We start from the raw sequence: 26,307 nt of genomic DNA on the forward strand, positions 1-26,307 counted from the left end.
GCAGGAAAAGTCCCAGAGTCTGGATGAGGCCATGAAACAAGCCACCAAGACAGCTGGTAAAAAGCTGGGGCTCTAGGTACCCACAACACTGAGGCAAGGGTAGATGAACATGCCAAGGAGGAAAAGTCAGTGGTGCATGTTCCAAACATCAGCTTCACAAACACTGGGGTGAACGGCACCAGCTCAAGAAGTGTATGGAGGCCTAGCCCTACGGCAGACCCCCAGGCCCCTCTAGGCCACAGCGACTAAGGTCCCATTCAGAGGCTCTGCTGGTGCTGCAGCAGCCCCGATCACTTCTGGAGGGAAGGCCCAGAGAGAAGGCGGCATTCTGGGTGGGGAAACTGAGGCAGGCAACAGAGAGGGACCCATCCACAGCTTGTAAACCCAGGGGCCCACAGCATGAGGTTGTTATTGGTGTCATATGCCTAGAGCGAAAACTAGGAAGGGTTCTGTGCCAATTCCTCCTGGAGTCAGGCGCCCCACAAACCTTTGTATGCAGTGGGAAACAGGGACAAGCTACAGCAGCGACCTTCAACCCCATGGGCCAGTGGTCAAAGCAGCCAATGGGAAAGCGCTCTGCTTCTTGGGAGTATAGCCATGGACTATCAAGGAATGTCCATTCCTTGTGGTGACAGGTTCCCATCAGGACACCTCGTTAAGCACTGGTTTTCTCAAGAAATTCCAGGTCACTATGACTTTTGCACACTGCTCTTGTTCCCTTCTAGGAGAGTGTTTCCCCTGTGCATCCCCAAGGCCGGACTGGAGCATGGGAAGTCTCAGTGGGCACAAATCTAACAATCTCTCCTCAAAGCAAGACCAGCTGAAGAGATGGTGTCGGGGAGATGCCAGGGGCTTGCAAGCCTCAGGAAGCGTTAGGATTGCTGGTGGCAGCTTCAACCGGCAAAAGCCGCAGCGGTGAAATGCCAGCGCGAGTTGCCTGTGTATCGACAGAGCCTCACGTCGCCTACCAAGGTACCATAATGGGGACATTTGAGCCTGGAGCAGCTGTGCAGCATTCAGACCCGGGGTCAGAGAACTCGGTCACTACAAGGGTACTGAGCTCAGCCCAGAACCAGCACCTGGGAGAACCAGGGGGTCACCTCCCGTGTGCAGCTCCCCGGTCACACATTTGTATCCCAATTACTGCATGTACAGTTTTGGTTCGTCAGCCCAGCTCGCCCTTCTGTTGCTGCAGTGGGGGAGGAGGAGCAGTGCAGTGTGGGATGCATGGAGGACCAACCTAACCCCTGCCATGGAGCGCGTAGTATCCACACGTACCACTGGGCCACTACACAGTAAACTCATTCTAGAGCTCTTGATTTTCCCAGCTGTGCTGTTGAATCCTTCCAGGGGGTTGCTTTGATCAGGTCCCTGCATCTTAGCCTCCAGGGCTTGACATGAGAGAGTGTTTTTGCCTGCAGGGAGATGCCTGTCCTTGTGCCCTGTGGTATTTTGCCTGCAAACATTAACCAGATCTTGTGCTCCAGGCAATAAAGTCGTTCAGTAATAAAGGACTTCAGGCTAGGGGAGTTCAACCTGCTCCTATCATTTTCACTCTCCTTTCCATAAAATATCTGACTCACATTTTATGCTCTCTTTGGAGCGCCATTGGTTGGAAAGGAGCAGACTTTTGCATCTTCCAGGTTAACCAAAGTACACCGGTATACCTGTTCCATCTATTTTGGTTAGTCTATAAGGTGCACATCCTCCACTTCAAGCTAACACCACCAGCTATGTCTCTGCTTAAAGACTAAAAGGTGCAGAAAGCCTCCAAGAGCTGCTCAGCATTTGGGGGGTCTGGTCTGTGGGAGCTTCCCCTGACCAGCATATACATCTCCTGCATCATCCTTGCCCACCCCTCCACCCTGTCTACTTGTCCCCCCTCACTCTCAGTTCTTCCCTGTCCAGTTTCTTCTCACCACGAGCTGCCCTCCAGCTCCCCATGGTCCCCTCCCAGCCCATGATCATTTCTAGACCACATTTGTTGTGTCCCCTGATGCCACCTTATCATGACCTGTCCTGGATTTGGCCGAAGGGCTCTGGCTTAGGACCCCCAGCCTTAATGCCATCTTCCTGAGCTCCCCTGGGCCAGCCCAGGTGAAGGGGATCATTGCTGAGCACTGCACATGAGCTTCATTTCTTTTATTGGCAAGCGGGGATGGGCCTGGCAGCATGTGGTGGCTGATGCATGTGGCAGTAGGTGCCCCTACCTGCAGGCTCTCTGTCACTTCAGTAAGATGCATCATAGTTTCTGGATGCTGGCTCCCCACCCTTGGCTGCAGGGTTTTTTAAGACCTGGTGCTGGGTTGCCTTTCAGGCACCAGAGACTGCAGGAGTCTGGACGCCAATGAGGCCTAAGTGCAGCCATGCTCCAGTGTGTCGTGGGAGAAACCTCCCTAAGGTTCGTTGTCTAGCTGTAATTTGATTGACAGACAACGCGGGTAAAGAAAGACAGCTGTTTATTTGCTCGAGCAAAGACCATAAAGCCAGCAAAAGGCAAAATGGCCCCCCCCTAAGGGTGAGGTGACCTTTTATACTTATTACAACAAGGCAAGACTTTATGGTTAACAAAAAAAGCAATACTTGGGCGGTGCTTTTCAAATCTTTGTAACAGCATATTTCTATTAAGCTGAACTAGCACTTTTAAAAGCTAAAAGTTAAGTAACAGTAACATTATAATATGTTAGCAAAACCTTACACAGTAGTAGATACTTCTCAAGGACACAACCAGTGCACCCAGAACAATGGCTTCCCTCTCTTATCTTACTTCTTGCTGTAGCTGATTTTTCAGCACACAGACACAGATCCACTTTTTAACTCAGAAAATGCTTAATACAGTTAAAATGATTACTTGACACAAGCAAAGGCTTAGCTATCAATCTGCCTTGTGGTCAGTGGCATTGCTAGGCCACAGGTCATGCCTTGTATTCAGCTGTAAAGCTAATACTTCCTAATAATCTAAATTATTGTAAACCTAACAGTATGCTATCAGAAAACTATTCTATTTCAGGGTAATAACAAACCTGCGCACTACAAGTGGGTCTTCGTAGACATATGATTCTCATTCCCAGGGCAGTGAATCCATGAGTGCAAAGCCTCCTGGGTCTACTTCATGATTGTTCTTTCCCAGTGTTCAAAACGGGAACTGAGGCACGCAGGATTACAGAAACATAAACACTTTACCCAGAAATACTCCAACCAGTCCCATCATCTGCCATGGGATCCCTCAGTCAAAAGGCCTGGTCCCTCCACCTCTGAGCCCCCAATCACTGTTCTCACATCCTCTATGGGGTGTCTGGGAGCTACTTGATTGTGAAGAATAAACAGGGTCAATATGGGATTGCCCTTGGCCTGGACACACAATAATCCTGCTTCTTTGAGCCTTTCCTTCTAAGCCATCCATGAGGGGGAAGCATTATATGGAGGGGACCGGGAGGGGTCAGGGCTGAGATGCTGAGGGGTTTGTGGGGAGAGGCTTGTGGTATTTTGCCGGGTGAAATGGCAGGAAGGGAGAGGTCAGGTCGGAGGTATGATGAGCTGAAATGAGGGGCTGGGAAGGTGCGGAGGAGGGGTCTGAGCCATGTCAAGCCTAGGGCTGTGTATGGGGGGGAAGGAGGTGCTGGGTGGGCCAGTCCCTGGGTGGTGTAGGAGAAACTGGGGTGATACAGGAGAAACTGTAACAATTTCCCCTTGTTAGCTCACTCACCCCAAGTCACCCCAGCTGGGACTTGAACTCACATCTCCCACATGGTAGGTAGAAACTCTGGTGGCTTGTCTTGGCCTGCAGGGAGTCTGGGGCTCCTCTGTAGTCTAGCAGGGGATGTTGGTGCTCCAGAGTCTGCACCCCCAACCCATGCATCCTGCAGGGCAACACAGGGCCCCTCCCTCTGGGCACCCAGGAGCAGGGTGGCTGCGGGGGTCACGGCTCTGGCAGGTGCTTGCAGGCACCAGGAGCCCTTTGGGCATAGCCGACCTTGACCCTGGGTGTTCTCGGGTGCAGAGGCTGGGAGCAGGACCGTCTGGGAGAAAAGTGAGGCAGGGAGAGAAGCCCCCCCCCCCCAGTCAGGAGCTGCTGCAGGGTGCTGGGAAGGAGGGGTGGGGGCATGGAGGCTGCCTTTTAGGGAGGGGCAGTGGGGGAGGGGCATCCTGGCAATAGGGGAAGGTCACCACCGCAGGGTTAATGTTGGCGCCACCCCTGGGGAGTGGCAGGGTCAGGTGCCAGGTGCTGAGTACAAGGTGCAGACTAGACAGAGGGGCTGGGGCCAGGGCAGTCTGCAGCTGGTGAGTCGTTGGCAGGGGGTGCAAATGGGAGCCATTTAGCCGTGGGGGTGCCCAGCTCTGGCCCCTGGGCCTGTGCAGCCCTGGGGACCAGGTCCTGCCAGTGCCAGAGCCAAGGGGTGCAAGGGGCATGGGGAATTGGCCCCCTGTTCTGGAAGCTGGTGAGGTTTGTGGCCCAGGACCAGCCCAGCCCCTGTAGCCCCTTCCCCCTCCCTGGGATTTGCTTTGCTCCCCTCCTGCCTGCTTCTTCCTGCTGCAAATGCAGCTATACCCAGGGCGAAGTCCAGCAGCTGCAACAGCTGCCTGGGGAAATCCAGGCACCTCCCCCAGAAAGGCTCAGGGCAGCTAAAGATAAAGCCACTGATAATAGCTGAGAGATCACAATATGGGGATCCCTGCATGCAGCCAAACACCCCTAGACCTAGCCTGGTTCGGACAGGGAGGCCTCACGCCCTCGCTCCCGGGATGTCCAGCCTTGCCCCATGGGGAGGAAGGGCCAAGCTGCAGCCACGACCTCCCAGGAGTCTGGCAGGAGGCTGCTCTTGGGGTGACCGGTGTTGGCTGGACCCTGGACCCCCAGAGGTGCCTTCACCAGGGGGAGGAGCAGAATGCCTCAATTCAATGCAGCAGCCCAGGTTGGTCCTGGGCTGGGGAGACCTGGAGGGTGGGAGCTGCACTGGGTGGACAGTGTAACCTCAAATGGTGCTGCCCTGTGGGGAGCAGCTCTCGGCCATGGAGGCTTCCAGAAGCTGGAGCCTGCTGGAATGGCCTCCCCTTTTCTTATTCAGATTCATAAAGTGCAGTCCAGCCTTTGGCATCTTTGCAGCTCACCCCACGCCACCTTAGCGCTTTTTTTTCATGTTTGTGTTAATGACCCCAGGGCTGTGATACTAAAGGTGCCGCTAACAGGGAATCCTGGGCAATGAGGGCTGCAAGGGACCTTGCACATCTAGTGCAACCCCCTGCTTTAAGCAGGACCGGCCCCACTAGACCATCGCAGCAGGGCTTTGTCGAGCTGTGAGTTGCAGCCAGGAACACCTGGAAGCCAGTGCAGTCCCTGGAGCACAGGTCTGTGTGCACCTGGAGACCCAGCCCTGGGAGAACACAGGCACCGTGTCCTGCAGCAGTCACTCAGCACTCTCCTGGTCCCCAGAGCTGCAGCCCAGCGCCCTGCTGCCAGCCACCCAGTCCCAAGACCCTGGCTTGTGTTGCAGGGCACGATGGCCACTGAGTACATCACCTACAAGGGCATGCTCTTCCCCCTCTTGGACTACTCCCCAGAGACCATTAGCTACCTGCAAAGTGAGTTCCAGGTGTGGGATGACGACGTCTTCAATGTCACCTATCCCAAATCAGGTAGGAATTGGGCTGGGGGCAGGGGTGGGGAAAGAAGTCTGGATGCCTGGGGTCCAGCCCAGCTTGGGGAGGGAGCGGGGGGCAGGGGATGAAGTCTAGGGGGGATTCTCAACTGTTTTCCCCCCAGGCACCAACTGGATGCTGGAGATCCTGAGCCTGATCCGCTGTGATGGGGACCCCAGCTGGACACGCAGCGTGCTGAACTGGGATCGGGCCCCCTGGATCGAGTCCAACAACGGGCTGGAGGTGGCCCTGAAGTACCCGCCACCCCGGCTGCTCAGCTCCCACATGCCTCTCCAGTTCTTCCCCAGGTCCTTCCAGGGCTCACGGGCCAAGGTGAGGGGCAGTTGGTGCAGGTCGGAGCTTCCTGAGAAGAGGGGGGTCTCCTCAGGATAGGTACAGCAGTGTCTACACTGTACATGTGGATGTACTCTGCACATCCAATGTTGGGTCACGAGGGAAGATATTCAACAAGATCAGGCCCAAGAGGATCCTGGAGGGGCTCCCTTGAGCCTGGCACTGCCCAAGCCCCAATCCTTTCCCCACACTGCAGCTTCACCCTCAGGGAACAAGCTGGATTTTGCCCTTGGGGTAACCTTGCACCCCCAGGAAATCTTGGTCTCCCCAGACCTTACAGAGGAGCCCTACAGCCATATGGGAATTCACTCCCAAGGTCCACAGTATTTGGGAGCTGCTGTTTCCATGGAATGAAACACTCAAAGGTGTCAGTCACTCAGGGATGACTCTGCCCATCCAGGCCAGGACGGGTGGTGTGGCTTTTAGAGCAGGAGCTCCAGCCCCTTCCCATGCAGTGAAATCCATAACTAGGATAGAAGAGAGGTTATCAGGACCACGTTGCCAGGCACTCAGGGACCATGGGGCACATGGCAAGGGCAACCCTAGCAGGGACCGTAGGAAGGTTTCCCCTGCAGGCACCAACCCCAGGTCCTCTTTCCCAGGTCATCTACACCCTGCGCAGCCCCAAGGACGTGGTCACTTCCTACTACCACTTCACCCACATCATGCATGCATTTAAGGACCACGGGCCCCTGGACGCCTTCCTGCAGGATTTCCTGAGTGGCAATGGTGAGCAGTGCCATGGGGTTGCTCTGCACAGCCAGAGACGTGCAGGACTGTCCTTTTCTGCAACCGAGGGAGAACCCAGGTGTCCTGGCTGCTCTCTGGGAAGGCTGGGGCTGGGCAGGGCAGCTTCAGGTGATTGCAGCCACTTCCTCTCCCTGCAGTGCCCTACGGCTCCTGGTTCGACCACGTGGCTGGCTGGCTGGGCCTGCGGGGCCAGGACAACTTCTTCTACATCACCTATGAAGAGCTGCAGCAGGTAAGCCTGCAGGCACAGCCAGCCTGGGCCCCGATGTCCATCACGAGTCCCCAAGGCTGCTTCTGGTGTCATACAGGAGGCCAGCCCAGCCCTGCCCAACCCTGGCAGGGAAGGTGTAAGGTGCTGGGTGAGACACGTACCCATGGAGCCCTCCTCATAGCCACTGGGTCCATCTCCCCCAGGCACCCCACCACTCTGCAGGCCTGATACGTGGGTTCAACCCTGCTCCCCCCTGTCCCCTCCAGGGTGTATCTCTGGGTGAGACATCCTCAGCTCCCTGAGCAGTGCAGGGCCAGGGGGAAGCTGAGACCTTGGCAGGGACCAAGCCAAGGAGCTTCCTGAGAGCCAACGGGGCAAGAAATGCTGGAAAAGACAAAGTTCTGTGGCTTTGCCACCCGATGAGTCGTCTGGGCAGCACAGACCGTCCCTCCCAGGGACAAACCCGTGCAGACTGGCTTCTGCACAAGGGTTTTCATATCCAACTTGATGTCGGAGTGAAAGGAGGAAACAGACAGAAAAAGGTGCTGAGCTAGTGCTGAATCAGTGAGAACTTGGGGAAATAAGGCAACTGGGCCCATTGAAACAGTTGTGACTGTAAAAGAAAGAGACCTCCTTCTTTTCAGTGTGTGAAAAACCATAATTCACCTGATCCTCCTCCCTCCCTTTCTGCTTCAACTGTCAGGGGCATTTTAAGCCTCCCCTAGGGCCACTGGGTGCTGGCTGCAGCCCAGGTTGGGGATGGGGACTGGGCTGTGCCAGTGGTCCTGCTGGGACCCACCCTGCAGGGTCCTGGCTAGAGGGTCTTGCCCCTGTGCTCAGGCTCAGCCCAACGCCATACTGTGGGCAGGAAGGGATTTCCCCCCTGCTCAGACTGGTCCAGACTGGGGGGCATGGCTTCGGCCTGGGGTCTCTGGAGAGTTCATGAACCACCCCCACCCCTAGGCAGCAGCAGGACATTGGTGGCCACGGCCCCACTGCTCTCCCAGGGGCAGGGGCAATGGTGATGCCTGGGGCTTTGTCGGGGTGATGATTGTTTTATTAAGGGCTTAGATGATGGCTTGTCTGGGCTGGTTTGGACAGGGCTGATCCTGCCTCAGGCCGGGGTTAGACTGGATGTGACCCTGCAGGTCTCTGACAGCCCAGCTTCTCCATGATTTTATCACTTCCTGGCCCCACATGAGCCCCCTGACACACTCATGTCTCATGCACCCTCTGATCCAGTGTCTCCCCCCAGGACTTGCGGGGCAGCATACAGAGGATCTCCCACTTCCTGGGGAAGGAGCTGAGTGAGCAGCAGATCTCCTCGGTAGTGGAAAACGCCTCCTTCCAGACCATGCGGAGAAACAAGATGTGCAACTTCTCGGAGGTACCGGACAAGTACATGGACCACTCGAAGGGGCAGCTCCTGCGGAAAGGTGAGCTCTGGGCTAGTGCACAGGAGGGACGGACCTGCCAGAGCTGTGGGGGGACCTGGGCCTGGGTTGCCAGGGGCTGCAGATCAGGAGTGAGGGGCACCCCAAGACTGCAGGGGCCCTTGAGACTGCATCAAGCTCAAGGCAGCTTACAGCAAGCGTGAGATCGAGGATATGGAAGAAGATAAAAGGTGCCAGTGACACAAAGAGCAATAAACTCGCTCTCAATGAGGCCCCCAACTTAATGGTGGTGCCAGAAGATTTCAGATTATAGGGTCAGAAGGGACCTATTAGATCATCAAGTCCGACCCCCTGCCCTGGGCATGAAAGAGCGCTGGGTTCAGGTGACCCCAGCCATGTGCTTTTCCAATCTCCTCTTAAGTACCTCCAAGGAAGGGGGCAGCACCACCTCCCTTGGAAGTATACAGGCAGTCCTTGACTTACGGCGATTCACACTTGCGGTGCTCCACCATTTACACCCATGTTCTTACTTATGGCGCTGGATCCTCGCACTTACGGCGCTACAGGGAAATTTACAATTAGAAAAAGAGGGCAGCAAAACAAATCTCCCTGGATCAGTTCCTCAAAAAGCCATCAGGTGGCCCTAAGTCTCCCCAAAATCTCCCCAAAGAAGCCCTTCTGAATTCCATGACCCCGATGAAGGTGTTCCTTCACCTTCTGGTTAAATAAATGTTATGTGGTTAGTCACTGTATTGCCCTGTTTAATCGATTTATATACAGTACTCTTTAGAAAGCTTTGTACTGTGCAGTGTATATCATTTAAAGTTGATTAAATAGTTGATTTAAATATGATGTTTATGGTCATTTCTATAAAAAGTTGGGCATCAGGCCCTTGATCAGGAACATAACCCCCCCATTATAACATTGTTTCTATGGGAAAATCAGATTCGGCTTGCATCATTTCGACTTACAGCGCCTTTTCCAGGAACATAACCTGCCGTAAGTGCGAGGACTGCCTGTATTCCATATTTTGGCAACCGTCACTGTAAATCATTTTTTCCTGATGTCCAGCCTAAAGTTGTTCTCCTTCAGTTTGTGGCCATTGCTTCTACTTACCCCGATGGGTGCCCTGGTAAACATCATATCCCCTATTGCCTGCTGTCCCCCCTGATGAGCTTGTAGACGGCCACAAGATCACCTCTCAGCCTTCTCTTGTGGAGGCTGAAGAGATTCAGGTCCCTTGATCAGTCCTCATAGGGTTTTTTCTGTAGGCCATTAACCAGATGGGTGGCCCTTCTCTGAACCCTCTCCAGGTTATCTACATCCCACCTGAAGTGCGGCACCCAAAACTGGACGCAGTACTCCAACTGCGGCCTGACCAGTGCCGCATAAAGGGGAAGTATCACCTCCCTAAACCTGTTTGTGATACACCTGCTTATGCAAGGAAGGGTGCGGGTATAGCTTTACTTCCTGCCTCACCACACTGGTAACTCATGCTCATTCTGGAGGCGACTCCGACTCCGAGATCCCTTTCCGCAGTTGTGCTACTTAAAATGGTCCCTCCCAGGCTGTAGGAGTGTTGATGATTCCTCCTCCCCAGGTGCAGCACATGACACTTACCTTTGTTAAACTGCATCCTATTCTGTTTCGCCCACTTCCCCAGCCTGTCCGAACCTGCCTGGATTTGCTCCCTGCCCTCTAGTTTGTGTACCTCCCCCCATAGTTTGGTGTCGTCAGCAAACTTGGACAGGGTGCTTTCTACTCCCTTGTCCAAGTCACTAATGAAGATATTGAATAGCACCAGTCCCAGGTCAGAGCCTTGGGGAACTCCGCTACCCACATTTCTCCAGGTAGAAACTGACCTATCCACCACCACTCGCTGGGTGCGTCTCATAAGCCAATTTTCCACCCACCGGACTGTGTAATAATCTACATTGCAACTGTTTAGTTTATTCATAAGGTTTGGGTGTGGCACTGTGTCAAAGGCCTTTTAAAAATCTAAGTATATTACATCTACCTCTGCTCCTTCATCCAAGCATTTTATGACCCGGTCGTAAAAAGAAACCAGGTTAGTCAGGCAGGATCTGCCTGCTTTGAACCCATGCTGGTTGCCCCTTAGCATTATTTTACCTGCTGGTCCCCACACAAATGCGACCCTTAACAATTTTCTCAAAGGTCTTGCCAAGGATAGAGGTGAGACTAACCGGCCTATATTTACCTGGTTCCTCCTTCATCCCCTTCTTGAAAATAGGGACCACATTGGCCCTTTTACAGTCCTCCAGGACGTGTCCTGAGCACCATGAGCGCTCAAACAGTCACGCCAGTTGTTCTGCTATGACTCCAGCTAATTCCCTAAGTACCCTAGGATGAAGACCAGCAGGGCCTGCTGACTTAAATACATCCAACCCCTCCAGGTGCTCCTTTACTAGGTCAGCGCTAACAATTGGTGGGTTGGTATCTCTCTTGCACTTACCTAAAGTCCCATTGGGATGCATGCTTGTATCCGTGTCCAGGAACACAGATGCAAAGAAATCATTTAGGAGCTCCGCTTTGGCCATCCTATCTGTTACCAGTTGCCCTAGTCCATCTTGAAGGGGCCCTATGGTACCCTGCACTTTCTTTTTGCTTCTTATGTATTTAAAGAATGACTTTTTGTTATCCTTAACTTTTGCTGCCAGCCTAAGCTCCATTTCCATTTCCACTTTGGCTCTCCTCACTGCTTCCCTGCAAGCAGACCTGGCTGCCTGTTCCTCCCAGCAAATGTCTCGGAAGTTGAGGTCACCCAGGACAACCAGGTCCTTTGAGCGCACTGCCTCTGAGAGCTGTCCCAAGAATTCCAGGTCTAACTTGTCCCCCTGGTGTGGGGGTCTGTAACAGACCCCCACTACCGAGTCCCTTTCTCTCCGACCCCACTGTAATCTGACCCGTACTACCTCAATTTGCCCTTGTTCTAGGCCCAACTTAACTACAGAAGATGTATATTGCTCCTTAACATAGAGAGCAAGACCCCCCCTATTCTGTCCTGTCTGTACAGCCTGTAGCCCTCAATGCCCACTGCCCCACCTGGTAGGGTCCCACCCGGTTTCTGTTAGCCCAACCAGGTTGAATTCTTTATTTGTAAGCAGGAGTGCAAGTTCCTTCTGCTTGTTCCCCATGCTCCTAGCATTAGTATAGAGACATCCAAGACCCACAACAGATGCCCAGGATCAGGGTGGGTGGCCCTGTTGCAGATCTGATGAGCTGCCCCCATAAGATGTGCAGGGCCTGGGCTATGCAGGGACTACTAGGTCCAACCCTGCAGCTTAGGGCACCCCTGGGAGGCTATCTGCACCCAGGGCATATGCAGGAGCATTATGTTCGTGTGCCCCTGGAGACCCATGGCGGGCAGAAAGCAGCTGCTGCATTCTGCACCAGCTGCAGTCTCAGGGGGGCTCCCTGGGCTCTGCCTACCTCTGTCCTGTCTGGATTCAGCTTCGACTTGTTCACTGCAGTCAAGCACTGGGAAAGGGAGGAAGGCTGCAGGGCTTGGGCTGGGTGACAAGGAGACAGAGCTAGGTGTCATCGGCTTGCTGGTGGCCCTGGAGCAGGAGACCCTTTGCTCTGCTTCTAGAGTGACAGGGAGGCTCAGGGCACAGCAGACAGTCTCTTGCCAGGAGAAAGAAGCTGCAGGCAAAGGTGATGAAGAGGCAAGTCAGAGCACTATGCACCTGGGGATGACAGTGGACAAGCTGAATATGAGCCAGCAGTGCGCCCTTGTTGCCAAGAAGGCTAACAGATACTAGGCTGCATTGGTAGAAGTGTTGCCAGTAGGTCCAGGGAAGTGATTATTCCCCTCTATTCAGCACTGGTGATGGCACATCTGGAGTCCTGTGTCCAGTTTTGGGCCCCCTGCTACAGAAAAGATGTGGCCAAGTGGGAGAACTGGCAACAAAAATGGTTCAGGGGCTGAGGAACATGACTTGTGAGGAGAGGCTGAAAGAACTGGGCTCATGTAGGCTGGAGAAAAGGAAACTGAGTGGGAATTTAATAGCAGCCTTCAACTACCTGCAGGGGGGTTGCAAAGAGGATGGAGCTGGACTGTTCTCCGTGGTGGCAGGTGACAGAACAAGGAGCAACTGTTTCAAGTTGCAACAAGGGAAGTTTAGGTCGGATACTAGGAAAGTCTCTCTCACTAGGAGGTGCTGGAACAGGGTGCCCAGAGAGGTGGTGGAGTCTCCATCCTGGGAGGTGTTTAAGACTCAGCTAGATAAAGCCTCTGCTGGGATGGTCTAGTTGAGGCTGGTCCTGCTTGGAGCGGGGAGGGGGGGTGGACTAGATGCGACCTCCTGAGGTCCCTTCCAACCCTCATCTACCATTTGAGGCCTTGGGGTGAAAGCGAGACTCACAATGTCCAGAAAGCTGGCAGAGAGCTGCCAGGCAAACACACGCTTAAGGACCTTCCCCAAAAGCGGGAGTTGGAGACCAGCTGCAGCTGTGTGGGAGCCAGGACCAAGCCATGGCTTTTGAGTAGCAGGCAGACAACCGCTGATTTAGAGGGTCTGCCCCCCGCTGCCCTGAAGAGAGGCACTGACGGTCCCCCAGGCTCTTCAAAGCCAGGGTAGGCAGGGTCCAGTTCAGCACTGGTCACCCACACAGAGCTGTCACGGTGGGTCTCTGGGGGGTGCTCCAGGGACTGGTCTCTCACCTCACTCCTGGCTCTGCAGGGGTCTCCGGGGACTGGAAGAACCTGCTGTCGGAGGAGCAGAGCCGCCGCATCGATACCGTGTACCAGGAGTGGATGCAGGGGCTGGGCATCACCTTCCCCTGGGACTGACATCTCCTCTGTGTGACCCCAGCACAGGTCTGAGCCCCCGCATAGCCCGGAGTGGAGCAGGGAACAGCAGAGGGGAGCTGGAATGGGGGATGGGGGATACCTACACAAACAAGCGCGCGCACACACACACACACATGCATGCACATACAAGCACACATGTATGCATGCATGCACAAACACGGACATACATGTACACATGCTCATACACGTGCAATGCTCAAAGGACACCCCGGAATGTGTATATACATACATGCATACATATGCATATACATACATGCATATGCACATGCACACATGAACACCCATGTACACATGCACACATGCACACCCACACCTACACATTTATATGTGTACACATGCACATACACACACACATTTGCACACATGTGCACACACACATCCACAAGTGAACACGTGCATGCACATACAAGCCCACATGTACACATACATGCACCCACATGTACATACACATACACATGCTTGCACACATGCACGTGCATGCACAAACACATGCACATACATACATGTGTGTGCACATGCAGACATACACATACATATCCATGCATATGCCTGTACTTATTCACACACACACAAACACACACATGCACTCGCATGTACACATGCATGCATGCACACCCCCCCCTACCCATGCACACATATATGCATACACACACACAGGCACCAGGAGTGTGGGCTGAAGCAGAAAACTGAGTGCCTCCCCTCCCCCACCTGCAAGACACTGCTACTAGCAGGGGGAGGCCGGGATGTGCCAGCTGCACCCATCTCTCCCCTCCATGCCCCTGCTGAGCGAGCCCAACTGAGTCTTCATCTTGGGGTCAGGCCCAGCTTGGAGCTAAGGCCCCACACCAGCACCCAGGAGCTGCAGCTTCTGTCCCCAACCCAGACCCTGCCCCTCTCCCCTTACCCAGGCTGCTTTTTCAGGGCTACCTTTGTGGGGCGAGGGTTCACAACCCAGGCCTGCCCCCAGGCACCCTCTCCTGTTCCTTGCACAAGTTGCAGTTGTTTCCGACTGGGGCATTAACAGCATCATGCCGAAGCTGGCTTGCGTGCCACTCAGCTTTGCCGCCTCCCTGCCTTATGACGTGGATGCACTCGCCGAATTTTATTTGTTCTAGCGTCAGCCAGAGCAAGCATGGAAGCAACAGCATGGCGCTGCGAGAAAGCCATGGGGAGGGACGGCTTCCAACTCTGTCTTTTAAGAGGAGGTTCAAACTAGGTGGAAGGTAGCGAGGAAGCCCTTTGACCCTGTTGACACAAGGTTCATAAACATCCTGGAGCCACAGGGCCTCACGGGACCTGTGGAGGTCACTGGTTCGACCCCTGCCTGAGGCAGGATCAGCCCCATCCAAACCAGCCCAGACACATCCACATTGCAGCCTCTTAGCAAAACTACTGCCCAGCCCTGTCTGCGTGAAGGGGCTCCTGTTTCCGGGGTGAGTGCCCATCCCTGTGCTCCGGGCTGGGTGACCGTCCACCCAGGTTTCACTGGGGCTGTTCCAGATCAAACGCCTGTCCCAGGTGTCCTGTCAGTTGGGGCCACTAGACAATGATGCACCAGGGGAAGGGTTTCAATGCCCCCGCTTCAAGCAAACCTACTGATCTCCTTTGCCGCACACCCTGCTGCTGCTCTCTCACGTGCTCACCTGAGCCCAGAGAGAGCTGCGCGCTCAGGAGAGCAAGGCTGGGAGACGAGGTCCCATGTGCAGCCCAGAGAAACATGGTATTGCGTATTGCTGGGGCCAAGACCCCACTCAGCCGCCTGCTGCCTCCTGCGTGTTCTGGGATTCAGCCTCTGGGACATGCATGCACAGCCAGTGCGGCGTGTCTCCAGGCTTTTCAACAGGCCACACAATTGTGTGTCCACACACTGGGAGCACAGAAGGGCAAACAGATGTGCCAGCACACTGCCTGCACAGCCAGGCCGGTGTCAGACACAGCAGGACCCCCCCGGGCGCTCTGACGTGGGACGTGGCCCTTCTGTTTGGCACCTTCTTTTCTATTGCGAGACCAAATCCCCCAATGCACGTGCAGAAAAGGCAGTGAACGCCTGAGTGCAATGTGTTGCAGAAGACCCAGTGAAGCTCTGGGAAAGGCCCTGAGTAGTAACAGCAGGACAGAAACAGGGATGGGGGTGAGCTCAGTGGGCACACAGCTTGCGGGGGTTAAAGCCGTGGCCAAAAAGGAGCAAATTCTCTGAGTTGATACGGAGAAGTCCCCAGGGCCAAGAGAGCTGGGACGTGTGTGATGCACTGTCTGCATCTGCTGGCACTGCTGAAGGGCTCAGAGGACTTTGGAGAAGCAAAGACCTGAGCCCCAGCTGGGAGCACCCATAGCTAGTGCAGAGGGAAAGTAGCTTGAGCTTTGGCTAATTCCCTTCCAGGGAACCCGAGGCAGAGCCCTCCATCCAACAGTGCTATGAACCTCAGAAGAGCCAGGCAAGGAAACTAAGCAGGTTATCGGGGGCCATGGGGGGCAAGGGGGAGAGATGCCTCGGGGAGCTGGGCACCCTCCATCCTTGGAAGGGCTCGGGAGGAGGCTGGACCGGTGCTGGTGGGGGCTGATCTCGGTGCAGCGAGGCCTGGAGCGTGCAGTAAAGAGTGACAGATGGCAGCAGGGAGCTGCCCACCCACACGCGCGCGGAGCATTAGGGATGACGAGGAACCTGAACCAGCAGGTGTTGGCGAGGACCATGCACAGCAGAGCTACCCACTTCACTGGGAGGGTTTGGACAGGGCTGATCCTACCTCGGGGAGAGGCTGGAGCCAGTGAGCTCTGGAGCGCCCTCCTAGCCCTGCTGTTCTCGGGGGCCCTGGGCCCGGCTGCTGCAGGTGAGGGTCTGAGGTGGCCATTTAGGGGATACCTCAAAGAACCACTGATCTGTAAATGCAGGGAGCTGGAGTCGGTGGCCCTGAACCCGCCTGCCTCCCGGGCTCCTATCAGTGGCAGCAGCCATTGCAGGGCACTGCTGCATCCGCAGCTAAATGCCCCATCTCTCCAAGGAACCTCAGCCCTGCTCACAAGGGCTGGAGCACCCTGGGGCCCTCTACAAGGAGGACAAGGTGCCCCGCAGTTGCCCTGGACCGACTCCCCTCTCAGCCCACAGGGACTGGAAACCTAGTAAACGAGCAGTGCAACAACTGGCTAAAAGCACCATTAGACCCTGGAGTCCAGAATGAATGAGCAACAGCTGAACAGGGGGCTCCGCGCTCTGGGGGCAGCTGGAAGCAACTCAGCCAGTTAATGAAGTAATGCTGATCCCCTGGCGCAGAGCCAAAGCATGAAGCACAGGACTGGTCCCCAGCTCCAGTGAAGAACCAGCTCTGGAAACCTGAGCGGGGCACGGGGTTGCCAGCCCTCGTGGGCACTGGCTAGACCGTCCCCGCTGTGCTTCAGTGAGGGGCGTGATCGTTAACCCTTCTGCTGTGCAGCAGAGCCCCCCGTTTCTGGACTTGTGCCTGGGTTTGTCCCCAGGTCCTAACCCCCAAAGCACCAGGAGCATTCCAGACAAGAGATGGACGATTGCAGGCCTGAGGCCAAGATAAAGGCAGCCTGTTCCCCTCCCAGCACCAAGGCAGTTGGTTCCCCCATCTCAGCTTTAGCAAACCAAATATGTAATATTTAATCAACCAGATGGTTGATTAAATATTAAGTAATTGGTAGGGGCATCTGTGTGTGTGTGTACAGGGGAGAGGGGCAGGGGTGCAGCGACAACCTCTGCCGCTCAGGGGAGGCAAGGGAGCAGAGGCCAAGAAGGCTGCTCCTAGGCGCGCAGAAGGGGCCTTGCCATGGCAGTGTGGCTGGCACAGGGCTCCTGGGGGTAGGGGGGAGGATGGCCACAGAGGCCCCCGGGAGAGGGCAGCAGGGTCATCCCCCAGGATAAGCCACACATGGCTCCATGCTGCTCCCTGGCTGGGCCCCTCGGCTACACATTCCCACCCTGGGCCTTGCCCCCAGTCCCAAACCCTGCCCCACTCCTCCCTCACCGTGGGGACCTCAATCTGCTTCCCTCCCACACCCCTATGTACCCCCATAGACATTCCCCCCTTCACGGGCACCCTTGGATGAGATGCCCAGGCTCTGATTGTCTCACCACTTGGCCTGGCTGGGGCCCCCTTCCCCCCAGCCCCTGCTCCTGCCTGTGCCCCACTCCCTCCCTCTCCATGGGGTCCTCGATCTGCACCCCCCAGCCCATTCCCCTTCACAGAATAGATTGATACTTACCTGCTGCGCTGGGCAGCCAGTGATCTACATGCCTGGCTGTGATCCTGACTGCGTGCACGCCCTTCCCTATCCCTGCTGCAGCCACCCAGAGCCTGAAGCTGGGCTGCCTTGTGGCCTTACCCACTGCCCCATGTTTCGGGGTTTGAGCCCCATTAGCCCTGCCTCCTGTCGCCTATGCCTGCAGGGAGCTGCTCTCCATGCTTTCTGGCTGCATTCCTGACCATGTGCATGTGCGCGTGCACGTGGCGCTCCTGCGTCCCACTCCCCCAGCCCCAAGCAGGCTGGATTGCAGCCAGCCTGCAAGGGGAACCTGCCATTTCCCACATTTTTCTCTTTTAAAGGAAACAATCTGCATTTTTTCCCATGGTAAATGGAAAAACCAGCTCCCTGGTGATGATCCACCCACCTGTACCCTACTCATCAAATACAAGCTCTGCCCATGGAGCCCGGCCTTCTTGCCAGGCACTGGAAACATGCAACCCACTTTCCCAGCTCCTTGTAGAGCAGATCTGGGTCTTCCTCCCTCCCTCTTTACAGCTCTGCCTCAACTCCTGTCTCCCGGTAGCTGTTGGGTTGGGTTTCACAGCATCACTGCCCTGCCTCCTTCACTCAGACCTGGAGCAGCCACAAGCCCCTGCCCCTCTCATAGTCTGAGCTTTTCTAGGCCAACTGCGACAGTGCACAAAAAGCTGAATAGGAGCTAGTAGTGCACCCTTGTTGCCAAGAAGGCTAACAGCATCCTGGGCTGCATGGGTAGGAGCGTTGCCAGCAGATCAAGGGAAGTGATTCTTCCCCTCTATTCACACCTGGAGTCCTGTGACCAGTTTTGGGCCCCCCACTGCAGAAAGGATGTGGACAAGTTGGGGAACTGGCAACAAAAATGGTTCAGGGGTTGGGGCACGTGAGTTGTGAGAAGAGGCTGAGAGAACTGGGCTTGTTGAGTTTGCAGAAGAGAAGACTGAGAGGGGATTTAATAGCAGCCTTCAACTCTCTGCAGGGGGGTTGCAAAGAGGATGGAGCTGGGTTGGTCTCAGTGGTGGCAGGTGACAGAACAAGGAGCAATGGGCACAAGTTGCAGCAATGGAGGTTGAGGTTGCAAAATACTCTCTCACGAGAGGGTGGTGAAGTACTGGAACAGGCTACTCAGAGAGGTTGTGGAGTCTCCCTCCTTGGAGGTTTTAAGGCCCGACTAGACAAAGCCTTTGCTGGGATGAAGTAGTTGGGGGTGGGCCTGCTTGAAGCAGGGGGTTGGACTAGATGTGACACATCTAGTCCAACCTTCATCCTCTATGACTCAATGACTGTGATTCATAGGAAGAACAACATGGGTTTGCTGAGTGCTTGGACACAGCCTTCCAACAGCTTTGCAAAGAGTGCGCTCTGTACTGCAGCGACTCAGCTGGGCAGCTCGTGGCACCCTTTTAGGAGCAGAAAAAGCACTAACATCTCTCTCCCAGGGGCATCTGGCTTCCCAAAGGTAGCTCCAATGAGGATATCAGAGAGTAACTAAAGGAGCAGCAAAGAGAGTGAGACATTGCGGGAAGTGCAGGGAGCATTGAAGAATACCACACAGGCGATCAAATGAAATGCATCTTACAGATGAAGCCAACAAACAGAAAGACTAGAGCAGGTGAGAGCCACTGCAGTTCAATGGGGAAGTGCAAATATAAAACAGAAATGTTATTCGAGAAACGGATATCACATCTGAATGAGGGGACAGGACAGATCATCCATGCTGCGAGCTGCAGGCAGTGCCGCAGTCAGGCAAACCAAGAATCATTTCAAGGGCCACCTGCCAGAGCCATAAAACAAAATGCATGCACGTATATCAAATCGGAGAGGCAGGAAGCTGGCCAGGGATTCGGAGCTGCCACTGGACAACTAGGGCATGAAAGCACTCAAGGAGGAGAAGGCAGCTGAGAGAAGCTAAATTAATTCATAGAAATCCTAGAGCCATGGGGCTGGAAGGGACTTGCAGAGGTCACATCTAGTCCTAGCCCTGCCTGAGGTTGGATCAGCCCTGCTCAAACCTGCCCCAACAAACCATCATCTAAACTCTACCTAAGGCTACTGACAGCCCTGGCACAGCACCAGACATTGCACCTGACCCTGCCACTGGTAAAGCAGGGAGACTGCGGTGGCCAACACTGGTGGAAAAAGTGGTGAATATACACTCCAGAGGTCCCATGCCACCTGTTACAGAGGAAAACAAACCTCCCCAGTCTGTACCAATCTGACCATGGGGTAAAATTCCTTCTAGGCCCCAAATCTGGCATTGGTCTGAGAGGGGCCGACCCTAGGGGTGTGCGGGGCCCAGGGCATATCAGCCTGTGGGGACCTGTGCAGGGGGAGTGGCGAGCAGCTGGAGCGTGAAGCTGGCTGTGCGCGATGGCCATGTGGAGTGGTGGCGCCTTTGGCACTGTCCGCAGGACTTCCCAAAGGGACCCAGGGCGCTTACCCCGATTCTCCCCTCCCCCGCAAGGGACAGCTCTAGGTCTGAGCTTGAGTGGAGAGATAAGACCCCCTAGCTAGGACCCTGTGGGGTTGGTCCTGCCAGGAGCATTGGCAGAGCCCCGTCCCCATTCCCAGCCCAGGCTGTAGCAGCACCCAGCATCTCTGGGGGAGGCTCAGAGGAAAAAAAAACCCTGACATTTGCAGGGCAGCAGCTAGGGAGAAATTCCCTCCCAGCACCATGCAGCAACTGGCACAGCCCAGCAGTCTGGGACATCCCCAGATCAGAGCCCGGGCATCACTGTGCCTCAGTCACCTATGCCCAAGAGTCCCGGAGAACCCAAACCCCAACCTGCAGGTCCACTGACTTTGGTGTGTAACTTAGCACAAAAACAGCCTCTGCACCAGGGGCTGGAGGGTTGCCAGCGTAGCACCAAGCCTTGCAAGGGCTCTGGAGGGGATCCAGGGGACTAGGGACAAGTGAGCGCAACTTTGCAACCTGGCAAAAATGATAGGAAAAATAGAGTGCATGTGTGGGTCATAAGGGAAGGTCATACCTCATAAACACACTGCAGGTCTCCAGCCAGCTTGTGCATATGCTGCATGCAGGATTTGCAGAAGCTTTTGACAAAAGTTTGCACAGGAACTAAGCTGGCCTGACCTCTGTGGATTGAGGGGAACAGGAGCAGTTTTAAAAGGTCCAGTCTCCCAGGGGAGGGAGCTACACTGTGGGGTCCTCGTCCTCCACGAGGTAGTGCCGAGGGCTGACCTGCTCAGGAATGGTTTGGAAAGGGAAGGGAATAGCGAGGGGCCCGTGGGTGTAGGCAAGACCCAGTTAAAAAGCCCCGAGGGGCTGTGAAGAACAGCACAAGGATCTGGGAAGGTGAAGGAATGGGCTGCACAACAGCAGCTGAACTGGAACAGCATGAGCGAGCCTGGCTGTTTTGGAGCAGGGTCTGCTGGTCTATTGGGACGCTGCACTCCAACGCCTCCTCCTTCAGAGAAGAAAACCCCATGCCTCCTTCTCCACAGCTGACCAGGAACGAAGGGGTTCCCAGAGATGGGGAGCTATGGGTCCCCAGAAAGCCAAGGCCTGAGAAGAGCCGGGTCTCCAAGCCCAAGGCTGCCCCATGTGAAGCCACACCAGGGCTGGCAGCAGAGGTGTCCTTGGGATTGCGGAGAAGGTGGAAGAAGAGCTTTCCCTCCTACTTGGAAAGAGGCAGTTGATGGTTTTTGCGTCATTAATATAGTTTCTGATATATTTTAATGCAAGGGGTTGAGCATGAAGACACCCCCCTCCTCCAAACTAAGGGAAGATGATGCTAAACACTGAGCTGCTTCACTCGCCGGCCTTGCAGAGCTGGGCTATGGACAATGAATGAGCTAGGGCTAGTCCTTGTGGACACGGGTTTCAGCCCCAATGCATAGCTCACGTGCCTGGTCCTGCTTCCATCAGCAAAGTCCTGGCGTCTGGCCTCTCAAGCCCAGCTCTAGACAAGGTGACTTAGATCTTGTGCTTCATGATGGAGGAGACAGAGGCACCAGAGCCAAGAAGGCTGATGTGTCCTTCCAGGGGGAGAGTCCGATAGAGGCCCTCGCTGCCCCCTTCTCAGGCCAGGAGCAAGGGAAGAGCATGCAATCCCAGTCCTCCCCACTCCTTCTTTCAGCTCTGGTTGGCCTGTCCCCATCCCTGCAGCCAGCCCTTGGGTGCAAAGCCAATACACCCCAACGAGCTGGGGGGGGCAGGAGGTGAGATCCAGTCTGAGCCTGATGGCACCTGCAGCCCAGCGGCAGGGTCATGCGCTGAGGTCCATGAAATTCACCTCGCCCAGGACCTGGCTGGACCAATGCAGAGGCCTCAGGCACATCGTGGAGGCTGGAGCGACCAGCTCCTCACACTGTTTTCAATGCCTGGGCTCATGCATCCTGGCCTTAACCTATGCCAGGAGAGCTCTGAGATGGCTCTGATGGATTTCCAGGCAGCAGCCTGGGCTTTTGGGGCCTGAATAATGCATGAGGCGTTCGGAGGCCAGGAACGCGGCGGCTTCTGGCCAACGCTGCAGGGAAAGGATTAACCTCAAGGGGGGTTGGGGCTGGGTCCTGCAGAGACCAAGCTGGGGCTGGCAACCCGGACGGTCCTGGTAGGAAGAGTTTGCTACATCTCCTTCTCTGCCCTGGTCACAGCGAGTATCAGCACGTGTCACTCCCCTATGCTTAGGGTATCGTCACACGTCACACTTAGCACATGCAGTCCCATGGCAGCACTGGCTGTGATCCCACTCTACATCGGGCAGGAGCCAGTCCTAGGTCTATGACTGGCTCCCAGGCTGTGCTAGTTCTGCTCCTAGCCCTTCACCTCCCCCAAAAAGGCCTGACTTTGCTGCACTACAAAGGCATGTGGCACTGCTCGGACACTGCCACTGTCAGTGCAAGCCCCTGCAATGTGTTACATATATCTCACACTTGGCCAGTCAACTGTGCAATAAACTGAGACCAACCAAAGGTGCAAAGTAATGGTCACACCCTGAAAATGATTGTTCTGCTGGGCTGGGCCGGAGGGAGCTGGGGGAGGGGGCACTTCTCCCCCTCCACCCCAGCCCAAGGCCTTGCCCAGCCCTGTCTCCCTGGGGCAGCTGCCGACCCCAGCTGGGTCCTGGCAGCTTCAGGGCAGGGTGTGGGGCGGGGGGAATGCCCTGCAGGCATGGACATGAGGTTGACATGGGCCACTGGACACACGCAGACACACATGCATGCATACACACACGACACAGGCATATGGGGGACACGTGTGCACCCCCCAAATGCATAGATCTGGGGGAGGGGACACAAACTCACACATACACAATGCAGGCATCCAAGACACATGTATACAGACACAAGACGCAGGCATCCCGGACCCATGCACATACAGATGTACATTCGCAAGCACAGGTGATGCAGGCATTCAGGGCACACGCAGGACACAGGCATCTGGGACACACACACACACACACACACACACATACATGCACACACCATGCAGGCATCCAGGACAGATACACACATGTACACAACACAACAGAAGCATCCAGACACACACAACACAGGCATCTGGGACACACACATACGCACGCATGGCCCTGCACACCCTGTGCCCATGATTCAAACTCACCACCCCAGATGTTAAGGCCGGTGCCCGCAGCCTGGGCTGGGAGCGGGCAGAGGTGTCGCTGCCCCTGCCCCCGCTCCCCCTACATGCTCCCTCAGCTGGAGCAGGGCCAGTCCCCCCACCTTGTCCCCCCAACCCAGCCAGGACACGGCACCAGCGCTGAAATCCAGTCTCTTTATTGCATGAACAATCCCTACTGTACAGCGCCGGGTGCCCGACCGCCCGTGGGTCTGAGGATGGGCCGGGCCGGGGCCACGTTCCCTGAGGAGCCGGGCCGGGGTGGGGGCCAAGCCAGGCATGGGGGCAGCTGGTGCGTGGGGCTCTGCGGCCCAGGAGCCTGTCCCCCACCCCTCTGCGGCCCAGGCCAGGGGCTGGGGCTGTTCTGCCCAGCTCAGGGAGGCCCAGCAAGGCTGAGGGAAGCCCCAGCTGCAAGGACCACCTCTGGACCCACCCTGTTGCCCCGGTCTGAGAGCGCTGGTGTGTGCGGGGCAGGAAAGGACAGGGGAAACGGGCCAGGGCCCACAGCTGGCCGGCGGCCTCCCCTCCTCAGACCCAAAAAGTGCTGGCGGTGCGGTCGGCACAGCGACCCGAAGCGCGTGGAAATGTGCAAACGAAGCGAGCGTGCGAGGGCCCAGCCGGGGGCGGGGGACGGGCGCGGGGCCGGCCCTGCCACGCGGCGCCCACCGGCCAGGGAGAGCGCAGCGATTCACAGCAGCATGCTTTGCTAGGAGCGGGCCCAGGCATGCAGGGGGCCGGCATCAGCCTGGCCTGGGCTCCGGGCGGCTCAGCGCTGCGGGGGCGTTCGTCCGCTGTTGGTTGCGGCCACAGGCCTGGAACAGAGGTGGGTGTGTGGTGTCGCTTGGCTGCTCCTTGCCCCAGGCAACAGCAGGAGGCTGTTACCCTCACCAAGGGCAGCGGCAGCAGACTGTTACCTTCGCGGGAGGGGCTGGGATGGACAGGGGGAAAGAAGCTGGTCCAGTGCTGAGAGCAGCAGGCTGGGAGCCCGGATGCCTGGGTTCTATCCCAGCTCTGCGAGGGGCCTGGGGTCCGGGCGCGGTCTCTCTCGGACAGGTGGGCACTGGACTCCGGGGGGGTTAGAGCAGGGGGATCTGGGGGCCCAAATGCCTCCCCCTGGTGTGGTACCTGCTCAGCCAGGGCCTCGTGCTTGGTGGTGCCCACGACTACTCGGCCACCTGCACGCCAGTGCAGTTCTCCTTGCTCTCCGAGGTGATGGCCAGGTACTCAGATCTGCAGAGACAGAGCTGTGAGTAGGGGCAGAACCAGCCTAGGACCCTTGTCCATGGGCAGCCAGGGCTCTTCTGGTTTGGGGGTGGCCCCGGCCCCGGCCCCAGCACTCACGCATTCTCCTGTGCAGCGGCCTCAGTGGCGGCCGCGATCTTCTTGTAGCAGTACACCATCTCGGCCACCAGCCAGATGGTCAGCACCACGATAAGCACGTACATCATGATCTCCGAGATGATGGAGGCGATGTCCCGGTTGGCTGCAGGTGCATGGAGGGCAAGAGCAGATGAGCCTGGCTGGGGACCCTCGCGTCCCCAGCTCCCAGCTCTGGGAGCAAGTAGGTGGCAGGGACACGGCAAAGGCAGGACGTGTCAGGGGTGAGGGATCATGGAGCAGCACTGGGTGCTAGGCAGGGGGGATCTGTCTAGGCCAGGCCTTGCGGGGGCTGCTGCTCTCAGTCTGGGATGCTAACCAGGCCCAGTGGGCACATCCATGGGTGCAACCATGACCCTAGGTGCTGGCTGGGAGGGGTGCAGGCATGCGCATGCATGTATATGTGGGGGGCACGTGTGTGTGCATGCGCAAGCATTTGTATGCAAGCATATGCACATATGTATGCATAGGCTTGTGTATGCATGCATGTACACAGGTGTATGTCTGTACATGTCTGTTTGTATGCATGTGCGTGTGAGCACAAGCATGTGCATGTGTGCATGCATAGCTACATGTGTACATACAAGCACGGGTATGTGTGTGTGCATGCAGGTATGTATCTCTGCAGGTGTGTCCGTGCATACAAGCCTGGGTACGTGCATGTATGTGTATGGCTGTGCATGTGTGAGTGCAAGCGCATGCCCATGTGTGTCATGGGGCCAGCCCTGGAAGCAAGCATGGCCCTGTGTCCGTGCCTGTGGCAGCACCCACACTCACCCTTATCTACCACGGTGACGTGGATGGTCTTGTTGATGACGGTGTTGAAGACGTAGCCGTCAAAGGTGAGGTTGCGGTCCACACGGCACAGGTACTCGCCGGCATGGTCATAGGTGACATTGAGCAGGAAAATGGACAGGTCCTGCAGGTCCCGCGTGCTCTTGCTGCCATTCCACACCACCAGGTTCACAAAACGGTCATCCAGCACCAACAGGTCCGTGTCAGGTTCAAAGCGCAGGATCTGCACCCGTGGAAGAGGGGTGAGGCTGGGGGACCCTCTCGGGCCCCATGGGGAGCCACCCCTATGCACACGGATGCACATGTATCATGGGAAGGGACACTGTGCACACACATGCACCGTGGAGGATGCCCGCCCGCCACACCACACAAGGCCTCACTTTGTCGAAAGAGTCAGCACCCTTTTGCTTGAAGTACCACTCAGTGTAAGCCTCGGCCGTGGTCTCACTGCGCTTCTTGCACGAAATGCATTGGATCTTGAAGGTCTTCCCGGTCACGGCCTCGGTTTCTGAGTCTACCTCCACACAGCCCGCCCAGCATGATGCCACTGCAGGTACACAGGGCTCATCAGCCTCCCACCCTGGGATCTGCCACCACTACCCACGCGTGTCACCTGTGCTGAGTGGTACCTTGGACCCAGGCAGGGGCCAGAGCAGCAGAGGGGGAGAGGAGGCAGAAGCATGTTGACTGGGTGGGTGGGTGCGTGTGTGTGTGAGTGCATGTGTATGTCTCTGTGTGGGTGTGTGTACATACAAGTGTGGGCAAGTGTGTATGGCCATGTGCATGTGTATCTGTGTGTGTGTACATCTGTGTGGGTGCAAACAGGTGTGTGCACATCTACATGCGTGTGCATGTCTAGGCCAGTGTGTGCAGGTGTGTCAAGGCACCTGTGGCCTGCAGCCAGGTGACACAGGCCCCCCTTGCTGCCCGGGCGGTGAGCGGAGCTGGGGGCAGGGGGGGTCAGACCTGCGGGACCCAGGGAGGGGCGAAGGGGGCAGCGGGTCGTGGTCGGGGCGCAGGCGAGGCGGGCCGGGCCGGGCGCAGGGGGCGCAGCCGGGGCTGCTGCTCCCCCCAGGCTCCGGCCGCCCCGGGAGGAGTTGGAGGAGGCTCCGGGCCC

At 56.3% G+C, this 26,307-nt stretch overlaps 2 protein-coding genes across 3 annotated transcripts; one reads left to right on the forward strand and one right to left on the reverse strand.

Moving 5' to 3' along the window:
- The first annotated feature begins 4,222 nt into the window (after positions 1–4,222).
- Positions 4,223–13,515, forward strand: LOC112547865 (sulfotransferase family cytosolic 2B member 1-like). 2 transcript variants are annotated; one of them, XM_014527257.2, is made up of 7 exons: positions 4,223–4,281; positions 5,493–5,634; positions 5,762–5,970; positions 6,594–6,720; positions 6,879–6,973; positions 8,208–8,388; positions 13,050–13,515. In XM_014527257.2, exons 2-7 carry the CDS (start codon positions 5,499–5,501, stop codon positions 13,157–13,159), a joined length of 858 nt encoding a protein of 285 aa, XP_014382743.2. In that variant the 5' UTR covers positions 4,223–4,281; positions 5,493–5,498; the 3' UTR covers positions 13,160–13,515. The 2 variants fall into 2 exon arrangements, with proteins under 2 accessions (XP_014382743.2, XP_025050873.1); XM_025195088.1 differs by having other exon boundaries at positions 4,259–4,281; positions 5,432–5,634.
- Positions 13,516–23,160: 9,645 nt separating this feature from the next.
- Positions 23,161–26,043, reverse strand: SCN1B (sodium voltage-gated channel beta subunit 1). The gene is made up of 6 exons (XM_025195087.1): positions 26,032–26,043; positions 25,571–25,786; positions 25,173–25,413; positions 24,360–24,501; positions 24,144–24,248; positions 23,161–23,830 (listed from the first exon to the last, which is right to left on the reverse strand). Exons 1-5 carry the CDS (start codon positions 26,041–26,043, stop codon positions 24,182–24,184), a joined length of 678 nt encoding a protein of 225 aa, XP_025050872.1. The 3' UTR covers positions 23,161–23,830; positions 24,144–24,181.
- Positions 26,044–26,307: the final 264 nt, after the last annotated feature.

This window comes from Alligator sinensis, unplaced genomic scaffold, assembly GCF_000455745.1.
Source record: "Alligator sinensis unplaced genomic scaffold, ASM45574v1 scaffold1608_1, whole genome shotgun sequence".
Taxonomy (NCBI): domain Eukaryota; kingdom Metazoa; phylum Chordata; order Crocodylia; family Alligatoridae; genus Alligator; species Alligator sinensis.

Excerpts from the sequence above, each read along its gene's own strand:
- LOC112547865 (XM_014527257.2), top strand. The coding sequence starts at position 5,499 with ATGGCCACTGAGTACATCACCTACAAGGGCATGCTCTTCCCCCTCTTG. Across the intron at positions 6,721-6,878 it reads GGATTTCCTGAGTGGCAATG|TGCCCTACGGCTCCTGGTTC; the intron begins GTGAGCAGTGCC and ends CTCTCCCTGCAG. Across the intron at positions 8,389-13,049 it reads GGGGCAGCTCCTGCGGAAAG|GGGTCTCCGGGGACTGGAAG; the intron begins GTGAGCTCTGGG and ends CTGGCTCTGCAG.
- SCN1B (XM_025195087.1), bottom strand. Across the intron at positions 25,414-25,570 it reads GTGCTGACTCTTTCGACAAA|ATCCTGCGCTTTGAACCTGA; the intron begins GTGAGGCCTTGT and ends CCACGGGTGCAG. Across the intron at positions 24,502-25,172 it reads CGTCACCGTGGTAGATAAGG|CCAACCGGGACATCGCCTCC; the intron begins GTGAGTGTGGGT and ends ATGCACCTGCAG.